Below are 22,238 nucleotides of genomic sequence, written 5' to 3'. Positions count from 1 at the left end.
GTTTTTTTTTTTTCCTCATTGAGTTTATTGGTACATTTTAGGTATACAGTACAGTTAACATTCATCATTGGGATCTTGTACCTTTACATGACAGGTCTTGGTTCTCATTTTTCCCCGTACCCCTGCCCTCCCTCCCTTCACTCCCTCCCTTCCCTATTTACAAAAATTTTATTTCAATTTTTTCATTTTCTCACGTTTTTTTTCTTTTTCTTTATTTCCTTTCCCCTACCCTTCCCACTTCCCCTGCACCTTTAGCCCTTTTCTTCCTATTTTACATTGTCATTTAACATCGATGTATTTAATTTGTATGTAATGTAAATACCTTATGTTATCTGCACTATTAGGCCTGTAGTTTCTTTTTCAATTCTAATTTAAAGTTTTATTTATCATCATTCGCTCTAATCCTTTTTATAATTCATTTTTTTTTTATTCTCTGCCAATTTTGAATAAACAGTATATATCAGGAGTCTTTTCAACCATTCAGTTTATTTCATAGTGTTGTAAACAACATAAATAATTTATTATGTCACTACATTAAACATTAATAAACTCATTTTGGTTTTTGTTACATTTCTCTATTCTACCTATACGTTTGGATTAACACCTTATTTCTTAATTACCAGATGAGCCATAGAAGTAAATGAAATCACCTCATGAACCTGTCTTTTAATCATTAAGCTCACTGAATTATTTCATGTGGTGGTGTAAAAGCCAACTTGTTTGACTTGCTAGTATTTCTGGATCTCTGATATGTCAGAATTGACGTCTAAGAACATCCTGCTTTTTGCCTAGTGTAAGCCTATAAACCTGTTCTTAAGGCCTCTGCTTGCTTTTTCCTGTGTAATATTTATCCTTGTGTGTTTGGACAGTAAACTCTATAAGACTTTCTTTATTGCTGTTGATACTTTCCTGGCAGCCATACTGAACCAAAGACACCATTCTGACAGTTGTGTGACCACATATTTCTTCATTTCTGTACTTTGGAAAGTACACCTGAACTACCGGTTCATTTGGGGTGGAAAACTCCTATGTAAAAGTGTTAAAGAATACATTCTTAGAAAAGACTTAAGCAGTCATGAGAAAGGAACTGATAAAATGTACTTTATCAAAGTTAAAGACACTGCTCATCAAAAGATATGTTAAGAAAGGGGCCGGGTATTTGGCTCAGTGGTTCCACTGCCTGCCTTGCAAGCACAAGAGGATAAGTTCAATCCCCGGTGCCACGAAAAAAAAAAAAAAAAGATATGTTAAGAAAATGAAAAAGTTAAAATATATGAGAAAATATTTACTAAATAAATATAATTTCCAAATAATAGAGAGAGAAATAGGATAACTTTAGAAATTCAACCAAAATGAATGTAAGCTTAGGCAGAACAGGCAGCAAGTGCATGGTGAAATGGGAGATTTAAACCCACAGGTGTCAGTGGTTATACAGTTGCATTAAATATTAGCTAAATGCTATATTTTTTAAAGCAGTTACTGTGTACACTGTTTACAATAAGTACACCTAAAATATAAAAGCACAGAACAATTGGAAAGGATAAAAGTTGATGTATTAGGCAAAGACTAATCCAAAACAAGTGCAGCTTTATTAATGTTAAAATAAGCTTTAAGGGCATAAAGCAGTTCTACAGATAACATATGAAAAAATATTTCATAATGATGAAAGGTTTGTTTTACCAGGAGAGCAATAGCTTTTATGTTTTTCTGTACTTAGTAGTTCCAAAATCTTGAAACCAAAAAAAAAAGTTCAAAGAGAAAGCTAGAAAATATGGAATTCTCAAACACTTCGTAAGAACTGATACAATGAGCAGGTTAAAAAGCAGTTTAAAAAATAGAAGATTTGGACAACACAATAAATGGCCTTTTAGGCATTTGTAGAACATTGCCTTTGAATAATATTCTTTTAAAAAATACAGAACATTCGTAGCAGTTGATCATAAACTGGGCCATAAAGGTGCAACCAATTGCAAAGGGTTTGAAGTGATAACAGGGTATGTTTTCTGGCCACAGTGCAGCTAAACTAGAAATATAAGGAAGTTAAAATATGTGTGAATAACATGTGTCTTGGAAAATAATTTATAATAGAAATTAGAAAACACACACTTAGAAATGAATAATAAAATTCTGATGTAAAAACTTGTAGGATTCAGCTTTTTTTTTTTTTTTTTTAATACTGGGGATCAAACAGGACCTTATGCTTGTGAGGCAGGTGACTGCGGCCCCGCTGAGCTAAATCCCTGGCCCAGGATTCAGCTTCTTGAATGTACATTTTAGAAAGAAAAAAATACTGAAAGTCAGTAAGCAGAGTGTCCACTTAAAAAGTAGAAAAAGAGGGCTGGGGTATTATTCAGTGGTAGGATGTTTGCCTGACATGCTCAAGGGCCAGCACTGAAAGAAGAGATAACTTGCAGGATGTTAAAAGATATGGAATACATGCCTTTCTAATGAGCAGTAATTTAATTAGCAGTAATGGGAATAATCATTAGCAAAGAAATTGTTGAAACAGTGAGTTAAACCAGATGTTTTGTTATTTGCAAAGACATAAAGCACTAAATAACTGGTAGCCAATGCAGAATAAAAAGAGAGGACGTTACTATGGATCCTACAGACATTAAGGCATAATTTTATTATGGACAACTTTATGGTGGTAAATTTGACAACTTATAAAATATAATTTACTAAAACTGACGTGAAGAAATAAGAAATCTTAATAGTTCCCTAAATCCTAGCATTTGAACTTGTAAAGTCTCCACAAGGAAACTTATGGTTGGAATGGCTTCATTGGCACATCTCTTTAATGAAAAGGATCACCAGTTTTAAACAACTCCTCCAGAGAAGAGAAGAAATCCTCCAGGTTATTTTGAGGCCAGCACTTGCACTTCCTGGAATAAGAAAAGCTAGGAAGAACATTGTGTAAGTGGAGAATTATGGCCACTCTCAGTCAAAAGACTCAGAACATGATAGCATGTGCCTACAATTCCAGCACAAGGGAGGCTAAGGTAGGAAAATCACCATGAGTTTGAGGCCAATCTTGGCTGCATAGTTCAAGACCAGCCTGAAGTGCATAGCAAGACACTTTCTGAAGAAAACCTCAGAACATTTGGTAAAATGAACATAAGATGTGACAGGATTAATCAACTAAATCTAGTTGCAAAGCCAAAGCAATGGATAAAAAGCTAGAATAATACATCATGATAGCTTGTTAGAATCAAGGAATACAAGATTCTTTTGATATCACAAAATCAGTGTAATTCACCACATTAACAGACAGAAAAAAGATCATCTTACTACCTAAAATAAATTAATAAAATTCAATATCCATGGTTAAATAAAAATGAATTGACTAAAAAGTTTTTAGTTTGACAAATCCAGTAAACATACTGGAATTTTTGAGATGGAGGAACAAAACCTAACATAAATCTAATTAAATGTAATAGTGTAACAAAAAAGAGTGAATTTTAGTGTTACTTTCGGTATCATCAAAACCTCAAAATGCTGGCCAGGGATTTGGCTCAGTGGTTCTACCACCTGCCTCACAAGTTTGATCCCTGGTACCAAAAAAAAAAAAAAAAAAAAAAAACCCTCAAAATGCTTAAGATAAATCAGATTAAAGATGTTTGATAAGACAGTAACTCATTGAGGGATAGGAAAGATCTGAGACATCTTTTCCATCAGTGGTCCTGAAAGAATTGGTTAATTATAGGGAAAAAAATCTTGATCCCTCTCTCACCATGGATGAAAATCAATTTCAAGTGATTATAGACCTTGATCCCAAAGTCAGAAGCAAAGCCTCTAAAAATAACTTCAGGTCACACAAAACATCAAGGAAGTAAAAAGGCAATTCACATTCTGGTGAGAGTACTTTTAAAATACCCAACTGATAAAAGCTTGTGTCTGTAAAGAATTCTTGCAAAATAATAAGATGCCTGATTAAAAAATGAATAAGTTCCTACAAAAGGATGTGCAAATGGCCAGTGAAAACATAAGAAGCTGCCTCATTCACTGGGGAGCTACAGGTAGATGGAACCCCCATCAGGGCCAAGGATGTAGCTGAGTGGCACCATACCTGCCTCATGAGTGCAAGGTCTGAATTCTATCCCTTGTACCAGGAAAAAACAAAACAAAACGAAAAAAAAAAACCTGCCTTCTGAGTTGACTAAACACAGCAGCGGGTAATGGGGATGGGGCCCTCTGGCATGCAGAGGACCTGGGACCCAGCCACTCCTCTGTGAGATGGATCCCTGGTAGAATGTGTTCATATGTGTACTGAAGTAGATGTGCAGAAACCTGACGTTACTTGTGATTAGAAGACGAATAGCCAGACAGTTCGCCAAATGCTGGGATTCAGCATGGCAAAAACAATGAAGGAGCTGGGGTGAGGGATGTAGCTATGCTGCCTGGCAAGCGCAAGGCCCTGAGTTTAATTCCCAGTACCAAAAAAAAGAAAAAGAAAATGAAGCAGCATCAGCAAACCTCATTCACAGATAGACACAGGGCAGAAAAGACAGACACAAAATAGCATACTGCATCCCCAGTCACATAAAGCACACAGGCTCTGGGGAGGAGCTCTTAGAGGGCTGGGGTAGACCAGAGTAAGGAAGGCTACTGCTGCATCTCCTGCCTGCCATGCCATGAGCTGTATCTCCTGCATTGCCCCTCTGCCATGCCACCCTGCCTTGGAGCCAGCCGATTATGGACTGAAACCTCTACAAACTGTGAGCCAAATAAACCTTGCCTCCTTAAATTTTGAATGTTGAGAATGTTGTCTTAGCAAAGAGAAAAGTAACTAAGATAGATTTGGGTACCAGAGAAATGGGGGTCTTTGCTATGATTCTACCCGGCCACATGGTTTAGGAACCTTGGGCTGAGGAAGCAGCCCTGGGATGCTGTAACCTGAATTTGATGGGAAATTCTGGTCATATCTCAGAAGAGAATGCTGATAGAAACAGCCAGTAAAGACCAGGAGGATTGATTTAGGAGCAAAGACTACATTGGCTGTTGGACTCCAGACTATATATGCTATACTTTGGCAGAAAATTTGTCTGCATTTTTCTCATGTCCAGAGACTTCACAGGAGAATGAGATTAAGTGCAATAGACTAATAAATTTGGCAGAAGAAATTTCAAAGCCATCTAATGAGGGCTTTTAGCCAGCTATGCTCTGGGTTTGGCCAGAATAGAAGCTCTAGTAAAGTTTTAGACTGCAAAGAAGGAGAAGAGGAGAACTTGGTTGCTGAGAAGGAACAAGACAATAGAAAAGATGGCCTGAGGGCACCACAACAACCAGCAGGACTTCAGCATTTGCAGTCTCAGAATTGTAAAGGTGTAAGACTGCTTTGACAAGATAGCCACAGAGCACCATGCTCCAAAATGGTGGCAGCCTAGAGAATTCCTTCTTAATTGGGTTCATAGCGCTCAGCAATCTAGGCACTCAACCCCTACAAAAAGTGAAAGAAACCTGGCTGCAGCTGGCAGCAAACCCTGGCATCATCCACGTGGTGCTGATTTTAGGTACATGCAATACACAAGAGTTTTGAGGTCAGGAAGGCTTCTGCCCAGATCTCTGAAGAAGTCCTGGTAGGCCAGGCAGTATACCCTGGAGAGAGCAGTGTGTGAAGTCAAAGGTTTGGAGAAATCAGGACAATGGATCATCTGAGGAAAGCTTCAAGGAAAGAGCAAAACTGGTCCAAAGAGAGGCTGTGAGAGCTACATCTCCTGACAGTGCCATAGGGGCTGAGCCACCAAGCCCTTTGGAGTTCAAATCTTGCCACAGATTGCCCTAATCGCTAGACAGACCTATGGGACTTAATGTTTGCCCTGCTGGATTTTGGACTTGCCTTGGTCCTGTTCCTTTCTATCCTCCTGTTTGTACCTTTTGGAATGGTAATGTTTAGCTTGTGCCATTGTGGCCTGGCAGCACTGGACAGGCTGCAGAGGATCCTAATGGACGCCACTCCTTGCCCTTTGAAAACTAAGTCAGGGGCCTGGAATTTAGTTCAATGGTTCCGCCACCTGCCTCGAAAGTGCAAGGTCCTGAGTTCAATTCCCGATACCCAAAAAAAAAAAAAAACTAAGGGCTGGATTTAAAGTTGGGGAGTGGGGAGGAGAAGAGGAGGGCTCCACACACAGTGCTGCATGGGATTGGTAACAGGTTTCTTACCTACGCACCACTTTCCCATGAGTGGTAGTGTTTGCCCCGAGAACAGGTTGCCGATGATGCTGGGCATAAAATTATGGAACTTAATGTTTGCCCCCTGGCTGTTGAACTTGCTTTGGTCCCATTCCTTTCTATCCCCCTATATGTACAATTTTGGAATGGGAATGTTTATCTTGTGCCATTTTATTTTGGAAATGTTTAATTTTCTTTTCATTTGTAAAGAGGCTCGTAGCTAAGAGTTTGCCTTAAATCTTAAAGTTCAAGTCTTTGGACTTGAACTTTTAAGCAATGCTGAAATTGTTAGGACTCTGGCAACTCTTAGAGAGACTAAATGCTTTTTGCATAAAGGGATGTTCATGAGTCTTTCGGGGGCCAGGGTAGAAGGTTATGTCTTGTATCTATGTCCCTCTAAAACTTCATGGGCTCATAGCTGGGGTTTTTTGAAGGTGGCTGTATTTAGGACAGTGGTGGTGAAACTATGAAACGTGTTTTTTGTTTTTCTAAGATAAAAGATGCTAGTGTATGAGTTGTTTTTTTCTAAACTAAAACCTCACTATTCAGGTTTAATTGCACTGTTGGCACTTTGCAACAACTAAGTGGGTTTTGGGTTGTAATTTGGGCACTCATCTCTAAAAGGTTCGACATCACTAATCTAAGTTGTGTGAATGTTGATTAAGGCTATGTGGATATGAACTACAGGTGTAATAACTAAAGTAGTCCGCTAGTTGGTTTCGCATAGTTCTGGGTGTGGAGACTGGGAAGGCCCACCCTGGGTGTTGGTGGCACTACCCAAAAGGTTTGTAGCCTGAAGGCTTGCTGCTGCTACTTTGCTACTGCTGCTGCCTCCTGTCTGCTTTGCCATGGCCTGTTTTTTTGTTTGTTTGTTTGTTTTTTTCTCCTCTTTGATGTTCCTGTGCCATGCCGTGCTGCCTTGGAATCAGCCAACTATGAATTGAAACTTCTACAAATTGTGAGCTACAATAAACCTTTCCTCCTTAACAAACAAACAAAAAAAAAAAAAACTAAGGAAATGACTAGTGCCAATGTCTTGAGGGGCGCTGTGGGGAAGCCCTCACCGCTGGCCTGCATGTGCATGGGCCAGGCACTGTTGTGGAAGCCAGTGCTGTGTATGGGCTCTTGTGCATGTGCTCATGGACTTTCCTGGCTCTTCCTAGGTGTCTCCTATTCTCTTTGCTGAGCTCTGCTTTACTTGGAAGTAGATAAGTGAAATATAGCATTGTCTGTTATTCCCAGGCAGATGAAATAAAAAAGGGAAGCTTTTGTTCCACTGTTCTACATTTCTGCCTTAAAGGCCGGATGTTTTTATTGGATTATATTTAATTTTCCTTTTGCAGTGTTGAGAATTGAACCCAGAGCCTCATGCATGCTAGGCAAGTGCTCTACCAGTCTCCCATTCCCCCATCCCAGTCTGACTGATATTTTAAGTTTTTTACTTTTTGAAGGAAAAGCCAATTTTAAAACAATACAGGTTTTATAGTAGAGGTTTCATAATAATTGCTGTCGTAAATCTAGCCCCCCACAATGAAGAGGCCCGGAAATACTCAGGAATAAGGTCTGTTTCCCTTGTGTGGGCAGCACAGAGACTGCAGTTGCCCAGACTGGTTGGGGGCCCAGTCCTGAGGTCACTGAGCTCCCCAGGATGTCCATCCTGTGACTGTATCTGTATCATCTCTAGGGCTTTGGCTTCTCCACGTAGTCACAGCTACAGAGCTAAACTGCCCTAGTCTGCCTCTTAATAAGGGGACAAGTGGTTTTGGGCTTTTCTTTGAACAGTTTTACTGAAATATAATTCATGTACCATGCTTTCACCTGCTTGATGTTTACAGCTCAATATTTTAGTGTACCTACAGCTTTATAGGCATCACCATTTTGAGTTTCTTTGTGCAAGAGAGTTGTCGTCCACCATGGTCCATTCACACCCCATCCCTTAGAAGTTAACCTTGTTGCTCCAGAGTATAAGAGAAGCCAGGAAGTGCAGCTCCCACCGAGCAGGAAAGGAGTGTTAGGGGCCTGTCTGCCACAAGTAACAGACCTGTTTCTGTCATCACAGGTGTGATAGCACAGAAAAGCTGAAGGCTCTTCTGCCCAGATTGGAACAGGAGCTTAAGGACTCTGCAAAGTTTAAAGACTTTTATCAGTTTACCTTTAGCTTTGCTAAGAACCCCGGGCAAAAGGGTTTAGGTGAGTATGAAATCCAAATGTGCTCCGGTGTGAGGCCTGGCTGAGGTAATGAGTGGATATAGTCAGTATGATGTCAGCACAGGCTGTGATATTGTTGCCCTTGGTTTGGCATCTTTCTGTGCTTATTCTTATACCTGAAAATATCAACCAGTTGTGTCTCTTGACTTCTGGGTGTTAGTATTTAAATTTTTAAGTGTAAACTAATTTGCAAGTGTTTCATACCTTCTCATTGGTATCTCATTGACTAAAGTCAGCAGTTGCAGTTGATAGTCTTAGTGTTTAGAACTTGTTTTCCTGTGTGATATTTTGCCAGCTAAGTCTGTGACAGGCCTGGAGAGTTAAAAGTTGGCTTCTGTAAAACTAGTCTCCTGTGTACTGAATTGCACTTTAGTCCTCTCTCTGAGCTGTATTACCTATATGTTTTATTATAAATTATACATCTGTGTGTGTATGTTTGTGTGTGTGTGTGAGTTATGCATATTAGTAATATGGAGTAATTGATTCAATTTGGTATTGATATATGCATATAAGATTTGGACTATTTTCATCCCAAGTACGCCTCTGCCCTCTCCTCATCTCTAAAAGTCTACTTTCTAGTTTCATCTCAGAAGTTTTCAACTTAAATTATCAGTTTGAGATTTTGGTTTATTTGAGGTTTGGTGGGTGTTTTTTGTTTTGTTTTATTTTGTTTTTTGTTTTGCTTTGTTTGGAGGGAGTTGCATCCAAATACTATATGGTTTATTTCTGCTTTTTCTCCTAAAAATCTATGTTGACCTATACTTGGTTGCCTAGTGTATGTAACAGTCTTTGATAAGTTAAATAAAATCTCACATGTTTTTAGGGAGGAGTGTAAATAGGAATTAAACTGGCATATTAGAAAGGTATGCTTTAAAGAAAAACTAAATAAAAGCAGTATCATAAGATGACAGAAATTAACAGGAAACCATAAAACCCTTCTAAACATTCTAGGCCACGTGCAGAGATGCTGTTGGCCATAGACATTCTTCTTTCCTGTCCTGTGCCATCCTCCGCTCCTACATTTGTTGTCCTGTCAGTGTGGGTGCAGACCCAGGGCACCAGAGCAGGCAGGCAGCTTTCTCTTCCTAGATATGGCAGGGATTCTTCCTCATCTTCTCGTTTGTTTTAATGTTGATGCACTGGACTATGACAGGTTCCTTTGTTGAGCTTCTTCCTCTCATGTCTATTGCACCTGTGACACTACCCTTTACCCACGTGCCTCCTCTCATCTCAGAAGCAGTGCTAAGGTGCCAAAGAAAACCTTCCTCAAGATGGAGTTTGTCTCCTGCCCCAGGGAAGCTCACCTGACAGCTCCCCTGAAACTCAGAAGGCCCCATCAGTTTCTGTGGAGAGTGAGGATGTGTTTATCCCTGTTCTAGAGATGCCAGGGTCTGGAATGCAGCTCTGCAGTAGAGCATGTGCTCACTATGTGCATGGCCCTGCGTTCAGATGAGGCATCTGTGGGGCAGGGAGAGGCTGATCGGCTCTGCAGAAGACACAGGGTGGATACTTGCAGGCCCAGCCTCCCAGCCACAGCAAAGGCTTTGATGGGCTTTGAAGACAAGACATGGCTCTGGTCAGGGTGGCTGTGTCCCCTGCTGTCCTGAAGTCTTCCTTATCTGCAGTGTTATTAACAACGTGTTGGGTTCCCCAACTTATTATTATCATTACTCTGGCAATAACAGGATAGAAAGTCTGGAGCAGAACCAAGGTGGATCTGACCCCAGTGAGATCCAGCTCTGTTTCTGAGTACTGCTGCCCCTGTTTAGACTGCAGACTCTCAACATACCTTGACTCTTATTTCTGAGCCTGGCAGCAGGGTTTGGGTGACTGCTGTTGAGCACAGGATCAGAGAGGGGGCAGTGATTGCGGAGGGAGGGGGTCTTGGGAGCCGTGGGTCAGCTCTGGTTACTTTGTAAGTTTCCAGCTATATTGAGGTGCTTACTTTGCCAATCCTGGGTTGATAAAACATTATAGCGGTGGTGCAAATCTTAAATTGTAGAAGCTGTACTCATCAGCTTTGCCACAGCAGACTAGTCAGATGACCTTGTATGGATGTCCAGCTGTGTGCCAGCGTGTAGGGTGGCTGAATGCCCGACTACATCGAGCCACCAGGGACACATGCTTAACTCAGTCTGTTCCTCCCTGGCAGCTGCCCCAGGGGCCTGCCAGCTTCCTGTTTCATCTTGTGGCAAGACCTCAGTAGCGTTCGCTGCTCTTGAGGCTGGAGGCCCATTTTCTAGCTGTCTTTGCCTGGGACCCTCCAGCAGCACTCTGCACCCACCTTGATCCAGAAACTTGTTGAGGACTGCAAGGTGATGGCATGTACCCTTTTCTTTTCATTGTTAGCTGGACTGCTCAACTATAACTGATCTAAGTGAGAAAGTAGCAGAGCTGGGTGTCCTGATCTCCAGTAGTATGTGTCCTCCGCGATTTGGCTGTTGTTTCCCAGTTCCTCCGCAGGCAGGGTGATGCTCACGCTTTAGCTCAGGTTCTGAGCTGCCAGCCATTTACGTTTGCACTCAGCCTTCTTCACTTTACAACTTCATGTCCTTTTTTTCAGCCTCAGTTCTCAAGGGTGTGATGAAGACAAAATTAGTTGGTCACATCAGTATTCATTTGCTTCTTCCCATATCAGTGTACCACAGTCTACAAATAATGATGCTACGGCTGTCTCTTTCAGTTAAGGTACAGAACTTGGGAGTCTAAGATAGGAGGATGGCCACAAGGTCAAGGCCAGGCTGAACTGCATAGGGAGAGTTTGTCCTAAAAAACAGACAGAGTATATATTCTCCCCCAGTATAAAACTCACATGGTTGTATCGCCACTGTCTGAGCACGTAGCCACCTCTCCTTCCTGCCCAGGGCTCATGGCTCTAGACCCTGTAGCTGTAGAGCTTGGGTTCTGCTTGCTATTTTCCCATGTAGATTTGTTGTAAATGTTGCCTACAGGTTTGGCTTTGCTGTCTGATTGCTTATCTGCACCAGCAGCTAGTGCACTCTGTTCCCCTGGGTTTGGAAATGGTTCTTCAGGACTAGCTTGTTGGGAGGAGTTTTGTTGCATGTGAATCCTGGCCTCATACTTTTATTTGAATATCTTAAATGTTTACTTCCTCTGACAACAACTGCTGTTCAACCATCTGATGATGATCGGGTTTCCTTTTCCTTGTGACTTGCTGGCTGTTTTCCCTAAGTGCCCAAAGAGGCCTTAGCTTTTTTTCTAAAGTGAAGTAAAGTCATTTACTAAGATGTGTCTGGGTGCTGCTCACTCAGGACCAGTGTTCTCAGATAGGGGATGTACTCTTCAGTAAAGGTGCCTAGTTCCCCCCTCCAAGGGGAAAGTGGTGTTGGATGGCAGTTGTTATGATCTACTCTGCTTCTAGTGCTGGTTTCCCCTAGAGACCAGGGCCCCCCTAACAAGAGTCGTATCTCTACCTGTCACACGTGACCCTCCTCAGGTCTTTCGTATCTGAACGTTATATCTTTTGAGTGTATTTTCTCCCATGCTCCTTCTAGTTTAGTAATTTTGAGGATGATTTTTCCTTCCTTTCTAATTGTTGAATCTTAGCCCCTAATTTCTGATTTTTCCTAATTATGATTCGTGGCATTTCATTTCCTGTCTCTTAGCCTATTTTCAGGCTGAAATTAATTATATTCTGTTGTCTCCCTCTTGATGGATTTCTTGGTGTGCATGCATTTCTGTTTTGTTGTTTCTTTTCTTGTTAGGTGAATGCTTATGGTAGTTGATGTCTGTGCTATTCTGCTATGTGTTTTTCTTTACTTTTATTTTATTACTTTGTTTTGTTTTGACACAGGGTCTCACTATGTAGTTTAGGCTGGTCTTGAACTCATTATAGTAGGAAAGAGCTGGCAGAGAGAAAAATCAAGGACAGGAACAGTTTCAGGAAGCAGACATCACACTTTGCATACATGTGCACATGTATGTGTGCAGGTATACCCTCCCAGAAGAGTGAGCTGTGTGAAGTCAAGAAAAGCTATCCTGAACTAGAGGAAATCCAGAAACACTAGTTCATATAAAACACACAACAAGGCCGGGTGTGGTGGTGCACACCTGTAATAACTGCACTCAGCAGGCTGAAACAGAAGTCTTCAAGAGTTGGAGGGCAGCCTGGGCTATATAATGAGTACCAAAAAAAAAAAAAAAGAAAAACAAAACCAAACCCAGTGGGGCAGGGATTTAGCTTAGTGGCACCATGCTTGCCTGGCAAACGCAAGGTCCTGAGTTTGATCCCCAGTTCTGGAAAAAGAAAAAAACCCAAGGTGACTCCCAGTGTTATGCAGCCATCCCCAATGCTATCCTCAGAACCCTTCCCTTTTCCCAAACTGAAGTTCTTCTCCCTGGCCCCTTCCCAGCTCCTGGTACCCCCTCCACTCTGTCTCTGGCTACTGTAGCAGCCTTTCTATCAATGGAGCCATACAATGTCTTTCTGTGACTGGCCTGTTTCACTGGTTTCCATCCATGTTGGGGCATGTGCCAGAATTTCCTTCCTTTTTAAGATTGTATGATACTCCATATATGTAGATATAACATTCTGTTTATTCTTCCATTGAATGGACACTTGAGTTGCCTCCTACCTCTTGGTGTTATGAATGATGCTGCTTTGCATATGGATATGCAAGTGTCTTTTCGAGTCCCTGTTTCGTTTCTGGATTGCATGGTAATTCTGTTTAGTTTTTTTAAAACCCTTGTTTTTTTACCCCAGCAGTTACATCATCTTTCTTCTTTTCTTTATCTGTGCTATAATTCAGGGCCTCACATCCCAGACAAGTGTTGTACTACTGAGATACCCTTTCTTAAAATATATTGAGTCAGGGTCTTGCAAAATTGCCCAGGCTGGCTTCAAGTCTCCCCTCATCCTGCTTCAGCCTGCTGAGCAGCTGAGATTGTAGGTGTGTACCACATGCGTGGGACTTTGCTCTGTTTTAATAATAGTGTCCTGATGAGGACACTATTGTGTTTTTATGAGGTGATGTGCTTTCGTTGTTGTTGTTATTTATTTTGCAGTGGTGAGGATTGAATCCAGGGCCTTGGGCATGCAGCACTCTTATCGCTGAGCCACGCCCACAGCCCTGTGAGCTGAGTGTTTACTTTGGGGGCAGATCTTAGTTTTAATCTTTCCTATCTCACTAGTCTTTCCTGAGAGGCTGAGGCACAGTAGTTGCTACAGTTTAAGACTTTTAAATTTGCCCATCTTTAAATGCCAGCAAGTGAATAGACAACAGAGTAATAGCCCTTGTGTCCTTATCATGCCTAAAAAGGCTTGACTGTCCCATAGGACAAGGGCCCAGACTGCATGGGGCAGTGGCCCACGTTATCTCATCTTCTGCTGCAAGGTCTTGCTCTGTGTCCTGAATTATTTCCCTGGTAGTGCTCACCTGCACAAGGTCCAGCCTCCTGTGCTTCCCCCAGGTCTGGTGTCATTATTAAGTATTTTCCAAATAGGAATGTAATGCTTTGCCTTTAGCTATTTAATTCTGAAAGGCTTACCTGTTTCAAGGTGATAATAAGTCTGATCCATGTTTCTGAATAACAGCAGTCCTTTATTGGACACTTTGAAATGTCAGTGAATGATAAAACCATCTTTTCTTATTTTGGGGGAGGGGTGGTGCCAGGGATCAAACTCAGGACCTTGTGCTTGTGAGGCAGGCATGGTGCCACTGAGCTAAATCCCCAGCCTCAATTATCTTTTCTTAGTATTTTCTTCTGTCACTTCAGTATCTTCACCATAATCTTACCAGGGATCACTCAGGACCTTGTGCTTGTGAGGCAGGCATGGTGCCACTGAGCTAAATCCCCAGCCTCAATTATCTTTTCTTAGTATTTTCTTCTGTCACTTCAGTATCTTCACCATAATCTTAGGGTAATTTAGCTTCTGTTAGAAATTGGTCATTTAATTTGAGATGCAAGACTATGTAGTATATTTAGGCTCTATTTTATAGATTTTCTCAAGGAACACGCAGCAGAATAAGTCAGGGAAAACTATAGCACATATATAGATATAGATATTTCCTTTCCTGGAAACAAAGGACTGTCTTCTTTTGTTTTATTGCTCTAGAAACTTAAATATTTTTAGAATCATTTACTTGAGATTTAGAAGTTACTGATTTTGTTTCTTTATTTATTGTGGGTAAGTGAAAGAATGTATAGATATTCCTACCTCAGCTTCCCAGAGGACTGGGATTACAGGCTTGCACCACCACACCTGGCTGCACACACTACCTATCTTTAAAAGCTTTTTGAGGGCTTTGTTAAAAGAGAAATAATGGAAAGAAGAAATTTTATGACTGTCTACTAAAGGAGAGTGACCTATTCAGCCTTTCCAGATGTATCACTGCATGGTCTGTCTCCAGAAGAATCTGTATGTTGAATAGATGGGCATGTGTGTTCTCTCAGCTTCTAGAAGAGATGCAGACAGCAGTGGGAGGTAGCATTGAGAAAGCTGTGAGCTGGTCTTCCCTTATGTGTGTTTGTCCATGTACATGTCAGGATTTTATGTACTGTGATGTTGTGTTTGAAATGGGATCTTGTGCTGACCAGGCTGGGGACTCAAGGGTTCCTCCTGCCTCATCCTCCCAAATCTGGGACCATACGTTCCATCCACCCTGTGTGTGTGGTTTTTTTTTTTCGGTACGGAGGATTGAACTCAAGTCCCTGCACTTGCAAGGCAGGTGGCAGAACCACTGAGCTAAATCCCCAGCCCCACCCTGTGTTGTTTTTATGTAAAATTATTCTTTACCTTATACTTAACTAATGGTCATCCTAATCTAAAGGTTAATTAAAGGTCCCTGATTCTTTGCTGTGTGAAGGATTGAACCCAGGGCTGTGGTAGGAGAGCACTCTGACATGTGGCACGCCTGTGGCTGACTCCTTGGGACATTCCTGCTGGCTGGATCTAGTCATGTGGCCTAGAGAATTTTGCCTTTCAAGGATGTAAAGAATCCCCTAGTTTTTATTAAGACCCTTTTCTAACAGAGGGCCTGTCTTCATCGTCTAACCCGAAAGGAAGCATTATAGGCATAGATTTGAATCAGTCATTCCTCCTTGTGATGTTATCTCAATCAAGAGATGAGCACTGGTCAAGGTTCTTGGGGAGAACATTGCTGCCTGGAACATGAAGCACTGGAGTCTCCACTGCCCGGATTTCAGTCTCAAGCTTTGGGGTTGTGTTGTCATTGTTATTTTGCAAATGACTAAGTCCAATGGGACAATGGGACATTTTTACATAGATAATATTAAATATTGGAAATACATGCATTTGCTTCTCAGTTCTGTGATTTATCCATATCCAAAGCAGGTTCTTTATTAATAAAAAAAAAAAAAAAAAAAAAAAAAAAAGATTGCTAGGACCGAAACTAACCCAAAAGTAACTAGATTTTAAATGTATGCCATAAAACTATTTTTTTTTCCTTCCCAGGTTCACCTCCATTTCCCAATGTGAGCGATTTACTTCATTAAGATGAGTTGAATATAGATTTCAATTACTGTTCCTCCTAAGTGATAAGGATGTAGACTTGTAAGCAGGACAAGACTAATCACCCTAGCCTTACACTGCGGGGCCCATAGGTAAGGCTTAGAGAGCACCTCCATGCACCCCTCACTTGGAACTTCTGTCTCTGCCTGTCTTTGTGATCGAGACTCCTGGGTGCTGCAGCCCGAGCGGGTCGTAAGGAGCCCATGCAGGCACACATAGGAATAGGTGTTTCATTGAAAGTTGGTTGCTGCTCAGTCATCTCTTGCTTTTCAGTATTGGTGATTAACCCTGGGAACCTCAAGTGAGGCCTCCACCTTGAGTCATTTCTGTCCAAGTGGGTCCAAAACAGATTTAGAAGAAGATCCTTTGAAAAGTGTTCAGTTGGATATTTTGCACTGAAACTAGCCTGTTACCTTAATTTATCAGTCTGCTTTTCACATTAGTTTATGTGACATACTTACATAAAAATTAGGAAGTTATTTCAACCTAATTCCCCCTTTATTGCCTACCAGTGAGGAACACTGAATATTCAATGTGATTAAAGGTAGCCAGTTTTAAGAAATAAGCTTCTTAGCCCTTTTAATGTCCCTTGTATGCAAGCATGCAAACAAGAGTACTTCCTAAATTTCCAGTGAGCAGAGAATAAATCAGGACTCAAACCATTGTGAATTGGAGATCCTGTTCTCATGCAGCTTGCAAGCTCAGCAGATATTGTCCCTTAAAGCGAGCCCCCTAAGATCAAGTTGTCTCTGCTTTCCAGTCAAGAGAAAGGAAAGGCATTGGCTTTGGTTGATAAGCAGCCTAGAGTTTTAAATATCCTGTCTGTGAAAACCCTTCCTGTTCGTGCTATATGTCTTGACTATGTGATGAGAAATGCAAAGTCGTTAGAGTGTCTCTCTGACTTGCTTGTGAACCAGATCATTCTAAAACATTAGACTCAGGGTTCTTTTGTATAACACAGAGAGAGATCTTTTGAGCAGTGGGTCCCTTCCTTTCTGAACAAGTAGTTTTAATATGTAGCTCACCACTTGGAAAGGGCAGTGACCTATTTTTTAAAATAAATGATACGTTGAGACAAACCCTGACACATAAGAAATACAGTCTCCAAAACTGACTAATTGAGGAGTAATCACTTGCATATCTAAATAAATTAATATACAAATGCCTTTTTCAGTAAATTTAGTCAGATTTATAAAATTAGATTGCATACAGTTTTCAGGAAAACTTGTATAGAGATTAGGCCTCATACTACTCTGGCAAGGTAGCCAAATTTTATTAATCCAAGAGAATATCATTTTTGTACAGTGGAAAAAGAAATTGGGATTTATTAACTACTTTTTCCCTTTTGTGACAGATTTGGAAATGGCAGTTGCCTATTGGAAATTAGTACTGTCTGGAAGGTTTAAATTTTTAGATCTTTGGAACACGTTCCTGATGGTAAGTATCCACTCCTTGCTGTGTGTGCCAAGCCAGAAGAGAAACTAGCAGCTCTGAAGCTAAATGCACTCACATGTGAAGGTTTGGGTAAACTGAGTCCCTCAGGTATCGGGCGAGATGCTGCATAGCCTTCTCCTCACAGGGCATGGCAGCTGTTGAACCCTGGGTGTCCCCTGGCAGCCACTTGAAACCTACTTTGCCCTGTGGCTTCTGCAAGGTGGACTTCAAGTCCCTGCAGCCCTCCACTCACCATCCCCCTGAAGACTACACTAAACCATCATCCTTGTCCACCAGGAAACTTAAAGTGCTTAAAGAAAGTGCCGGAACCATGCTGCGAGTTGACAGCAGCTCCAGAGCTGTGAATGCCCAGCTGCTGTGTTTGTAGTCAGGTGTCACTGTAGAAGGGGAGGAGGCCCCTGGCAAAGATGCAGGCTGGAAGCAGGGCCTCTCCAGGCTGTCTTCGCTGGTGGGAGTGAGGGGCATGAGGATGTGTTCTGATTCCAGAGGCAGTTGTCTTAGGGGTGGTAGGGATATTCGACACCCCACTCTAGCCCACCCTGTGCCCCAGGATGAAAGGTGGTCACTTGTCATGCAGCACACCTCAAAAGCCAAATTACAAGGTACCGCTGTTACATTTGAGTGAAACTGTATTACTGAAATGTCTAATAGGTTTCATTTTGTTCTTAAATAAGTTTCTGTTGTGTATTTGGACTTTGGCACTGTTGGAGCACATACTTACTGTTATACAGCGTACCATTTCTTTTTTTTTTCTGGAAGCAAAAAATAAATGGTTACTTAAAATATGAAAAGTAATGTTAAGATATTATCCAAACATTTTGTTTCATTTAACAAGCATAAAACAAGACTTCAGAAAAAAAAGTTTGCAATTAAGTACAAAATACTTAAGAATATATTTTTGATATTCATTGTGGGTATGTCTGAAAAAATTAATTTTACTGATGTCGCAGAGTGCCGTTATTATTACCTGTAAGGATTTTGTTGTACTTACCCGCAAGTGAAGGAGCCTCACTGCTGGATTGTTTTTCTTTTATATTAGGAACATCACAAAAGATCGATTCCAAGGGACACTTGGAACCTTCTGCTAGATTTTGGAAACATGATTGATGATGACATGTCTAACTATGATGAAGAAGGTACTACACCTGGGAAATGGCTCAGCCTGCCACAGGTGCTGCCTGCCTGCCTCCAGCATGAGGGGACACAAGATACCTACTCGCATGTTGGATCTCACAGATCACACAAGACATGTGCTGTTAGACTGATGGGATGTGCCAACTTCTGTTTATTTCCCTCATGTGGTTATACATATTGCTGCGCTCGGTTCCTCTGGAGACCATGTCAGAGTCATGGGCAGTAAAGGCACTGTGCCTGGGAAGGTGCCCGGTCTGTGCAGAGGCATCCCCACCAGGAACTCTGGGCAGCCTCTCCTTCCTCTTCATCCCAGCGCCTTGCCCTTTCACTTGGCATCAGCTGCATTCTGTTCCTCACTAGTTCAGCTCCTTGCTTTGTGTCCTCCCTGCTTGGCAGAGTGTCTGTGTAGTGCCTATCCATGCTTGTGAGTGGAGTCAGTTAATGTGGCCAGCCCAGCTTCCGGGAGCATGAGCTGTAGCTGATGAGGTGAGGCCTCTGCAGGAAGACAGCCTAAGCCGGAGGCAGGGCATGCCGTATTACCAGGAGCTGCAGCCCCAAAGGTCCCCACCTTTGGAAGGGGTCGGTCCGGTGGGAGCCTGGGCTGGGAGGTGGTGCTCCTAGTGGCAGGAATGCCTGCATGACTCCAGGGAAGTGGCTGATAGCTCTTCCTGACTCCTGGAGCAGGCTGGGTACCTCACGGCTGGCTGTGCTATGCCTCTTCAGAGTGAGTCGTATCCCACCTGCCACTCGCTGACCCTGGCTGTGTGGAGTAATGGTACTGGGTAAAACACAAGCTCTGTGAACTCCAAATCATTTGGATTCTTGAAATACACATGTTAGACTTTGAAGAAAATGCTTTAAATATAAAAAATGGCCGTAGTACTGGCTGAGCTGGCATGTCACTCAGTGGCAGTGTTTGCCAGTATGTACAGGGCCTGGGCTCAGGCTCCAGCCCCAGCAAAGTAAAAGTAAGAAATTGCTGTGGCACCAGTTTAAAGGTCTTTGTGTTTGCTCCCCTTTAGGAGCCTGGCCTGTCCTCATAGATGACTTTGTGGAGTATGCACGGCCGGTAGTCACAGGCGGAAAACGCCGCCCTTTCTAGGAGGAAGACTCAGGTACATGGAGTTTGGAAGACGATTTGAGTCCTGCAGCAAGGGGTGGGTCAGTTGCTGTGTGTGTGTTGCTGCTTAGCAGCCTTCCTCGCCAGCCGCAGAACTGGAATCTGTACTGCACTTCAAGGCCACGGTGGCCACTGCCACTCCAGGAGGAGCTCCTCGGGACAGCTGCTTGGGCAGGTGAAGGTGTGTCATCAGCGCTGCCGCTTTAGGAGATTTCCCATGACCTAAGTTCACAAAGAGCAGCCAGTACCCTGCAGGACTGCAGGACTGCTGTTCGGCCCGTGATGTGGGTGAACACCAGCAGCTACGCGCTGCCAAGTCACACCACAGCTCCACATAAGAGCACGTGAGGGTCTTGGGCAGACCGGGGTGTTTCTATACATTAAGAGTTATTAAGAATGTGCCCTAATGGGGGTAACCTTGCTTGTCTGTTGTTTTCTAATCTTGGTGCCAGAAATTCAAGATTTATATTTTTGAACTATCAGATTATCTAGATGTACCAGATCTATTTTTGTTTTCGTGTTCTCTAGAGGTTTACCTGAAAATCATTTTGCACTTTGGAGACGCTATTAGTTTGCACAGCAGTGACACATCAAGTATGATTCCAGCAGAGTTTTATTTTAAGCTGTTTACAGGCCAGTGAGCCTATTTTACTTCTAATGCTGTTATTTGAGCTTCTTGAAAAGCTTCATATTTTTAATATATTTTATTATATTTTAAAAGACATTTTTCCATGAAAAATATTTCCTTTTGAGTGGTGAATTACAGGTTTAAAAATCAAATGCACTAGTTCCCTTCACTTTTCTGTGGTACCTGCAGCTCCCTACAGCCTGCCCTTAGGACGCTAAGCACAGAGGAGGCAAGAAAGACATGCTGTCATCCAGAGCAGTACCAAGTCCTCTGTCTCCGGGCATGCTGTGGCCTGTCTTGGCTTGAGTTAGCATCTGCTGCCCGGTGTCCGGCCACCCAGTGGAGATCCCAGTGCCGCCTGCTCTTCTGGTGTAGCACTTTGAGTGGCATTGTGCAGGCTCTGCCTTGCGTTCGCCAAGACTGCATCACAAGTGTGCCTTGCCACCCGCCTATGACAGCCATGGAGCAGATAGGCTGGGCTTGTTCCAGGACAGGGTCTCTGGTGTCCTTCACCAGAAACAGCTCCTCATAGCCTAGGATTGTGTCCTGCCACAAGATGAGCAATCAGTGCTTCTGCATAGTACCCTGCAGAGGACAGCAGGGGTGCAGGGCCAAGACGCTGTGTGTGCAGCCATCTCTGCATGACAGTCTGACCGGTGACGGGAGCAGGGCGAGTTATGTGACCTTCCTCAGGTCTCTGGCCATGTCTGTAAAAGGGAAAGCTGGGAAGAAGCACCTCCTTCACAACTCTGACTCGGAGAGTATGTATTTTATATAGCAAAAATGTAGGAAACGTAGAAGCGGCTTTGCAGGTTCTTGACGTGTAATCGTTCTGTTCAGAGAGGTTTATAGAATTCAAATAACTATAAATTATAGGGATCAGCAATACTTTTTAAGATTTAAAATTCTGTGGGGTTGTCAATAGATAATCAAATTATTGGAAAAAGGCTGTTCAAAAAATTATTCTTTTTCTCTTTAGAGTTGTGCACACTGTGAAAATGCTAAACTTCAGGAACAGAAAAATAAATTATTTTCTGTGGTGTTGTGTCATCTCATCTGTTTTCAGTTGCACAGTACACACTGCTGCTTGTCAGGGCCCTACCCTCTGTCCTGGGCCAGCAGAAAAGCCCTCTTTGTGGCAACCAGAAGGCAAGCCCCTTGCCCACATTGAGTCTGTGTCTGGCCCACCACCTGTTAGACTGGCCTGGTGACGCCTTCAGTAGCCGTCACAGTGCCTGCTGAATGAGAAGTCGCAGAATGGGAATCGCATTAGGATGCACTGGCCAGCTGAGGGTCTGGAATAGACATCACCATCCTCTTGGTCATGCTAGATGTTCCAGTGCAGTTCAGGACTCAGGCTCCATGGGCAAGAGTATGCTTTTGGCTCTGTTGCCATGGCCACCATTCCTAGTGGAATGTTGGGACCATAGATGGTTATGGAATGGACAGATTAGAGTTAACCTTATCATCATTTGTAGTAGGTTCAAGAGAGTGGAAGTTGTTCCCAGGGATAATTGAGAAAGTTTGCCCTCTGCCTCAGCCAGCCTCCTAGTTGTGAATGTTGACTAAGCAGGAGGGGGTTTCTTGGTTCTGTAAGCTCAGGGACCCTTGACGGCACAGCTGCTGCAGCGCTTCCCCACCCGAAGTCCAGTGCGGGGCACGGTGGGGAAAGATGTCAGAATCCTGCCTGTGGAGCGGGGAGCACCTTCTTTGCACTGCACTTTGAAAGCTGTTGCATCATTTTACCAGAAGACACATTTTCTTAAAAATGAAACTGATGCTGGGCCGGGGATTTAGCTCAGTGGTTCTGCTGCCTGGCTTGCAAGCAAAAGGATCTAAGTTTGATCCCCGGTACCAAAAAAAAAACAAAAAATGAAACTGACATTAAAAGGCAAGTACTAGTTTTCTGGAAAACTTTTTAGTACATAGCAAGGTAGTATGGTACATTTGTTTGAGATTAGAAATGGCAAAGAAAACTAGCCTCCGTGGTGGGATGTCCTAGGACAAGGGGACAGCAGACAGGCAGCGCC

The 22,238-nt window shown here is 42.6% G+C and overlaps 1 protein-coding gene across 2 annotated transcripts in view; it reads left to right on the top strand.

The window, feature by feature from the left end:
• Positions 1-21,643, top strand: part of Dcun1d2 (defective in cullin neddylation 1 domain containing 2) — a 28,423-nt gene extending 6,780 nt beyond the window's left edge. The window contains exons 4-7 of one of the 2 annotated variants that reach the window (XM_010619919.3): positions 8,231-8,361; positions 17,226-17,308; positions 18,366-18,462; positions 19,483-21,643. In XM_010619919.3, coding sequence (XP_010618221.1) covers positions 8,231-8,361; positions 17,226-17,308; positions 18,366-18,462; positions 19,483-19,562 — 391 coding nt within the window. In that variant the 3' untranslated portion in view covers positions 19,563-21,643. Of the gene's footprint in view, positions 1-8,230; positions 8,362-17,225; positions 17,309-18,365 lie in introns of both variants that reach the window. The other variant, XM_010619918.2, reaches the window with a different exon arrangement.
• Positions 21,644-22,238: the final 595 nt, after the last annotated feature.

The sequence above is a fragment of the Fukomys damarensis genome, unplaced genomic scaffold (genome assembly GCF_012274545.1).
Source record: "Fukomys damarensis isolate Sample0158 unplaced genomic scaffold, DMR_v1.0_HiC HiC_scaffold_6, whole genome shotgun sequence".
In the NCBI taxonomy this organism is placed as follows: Eukaryota; Metazoa; Chordata; class Mammalia; order Rodentia; family Bathyergidae; genus Fukomys; species Fukomys damarensis.
The sequence above is the reverse complement of the archived record's forward strand: the minus strand, read 5'-3'. Positions and strand labels throughout refer to the sequence as shown.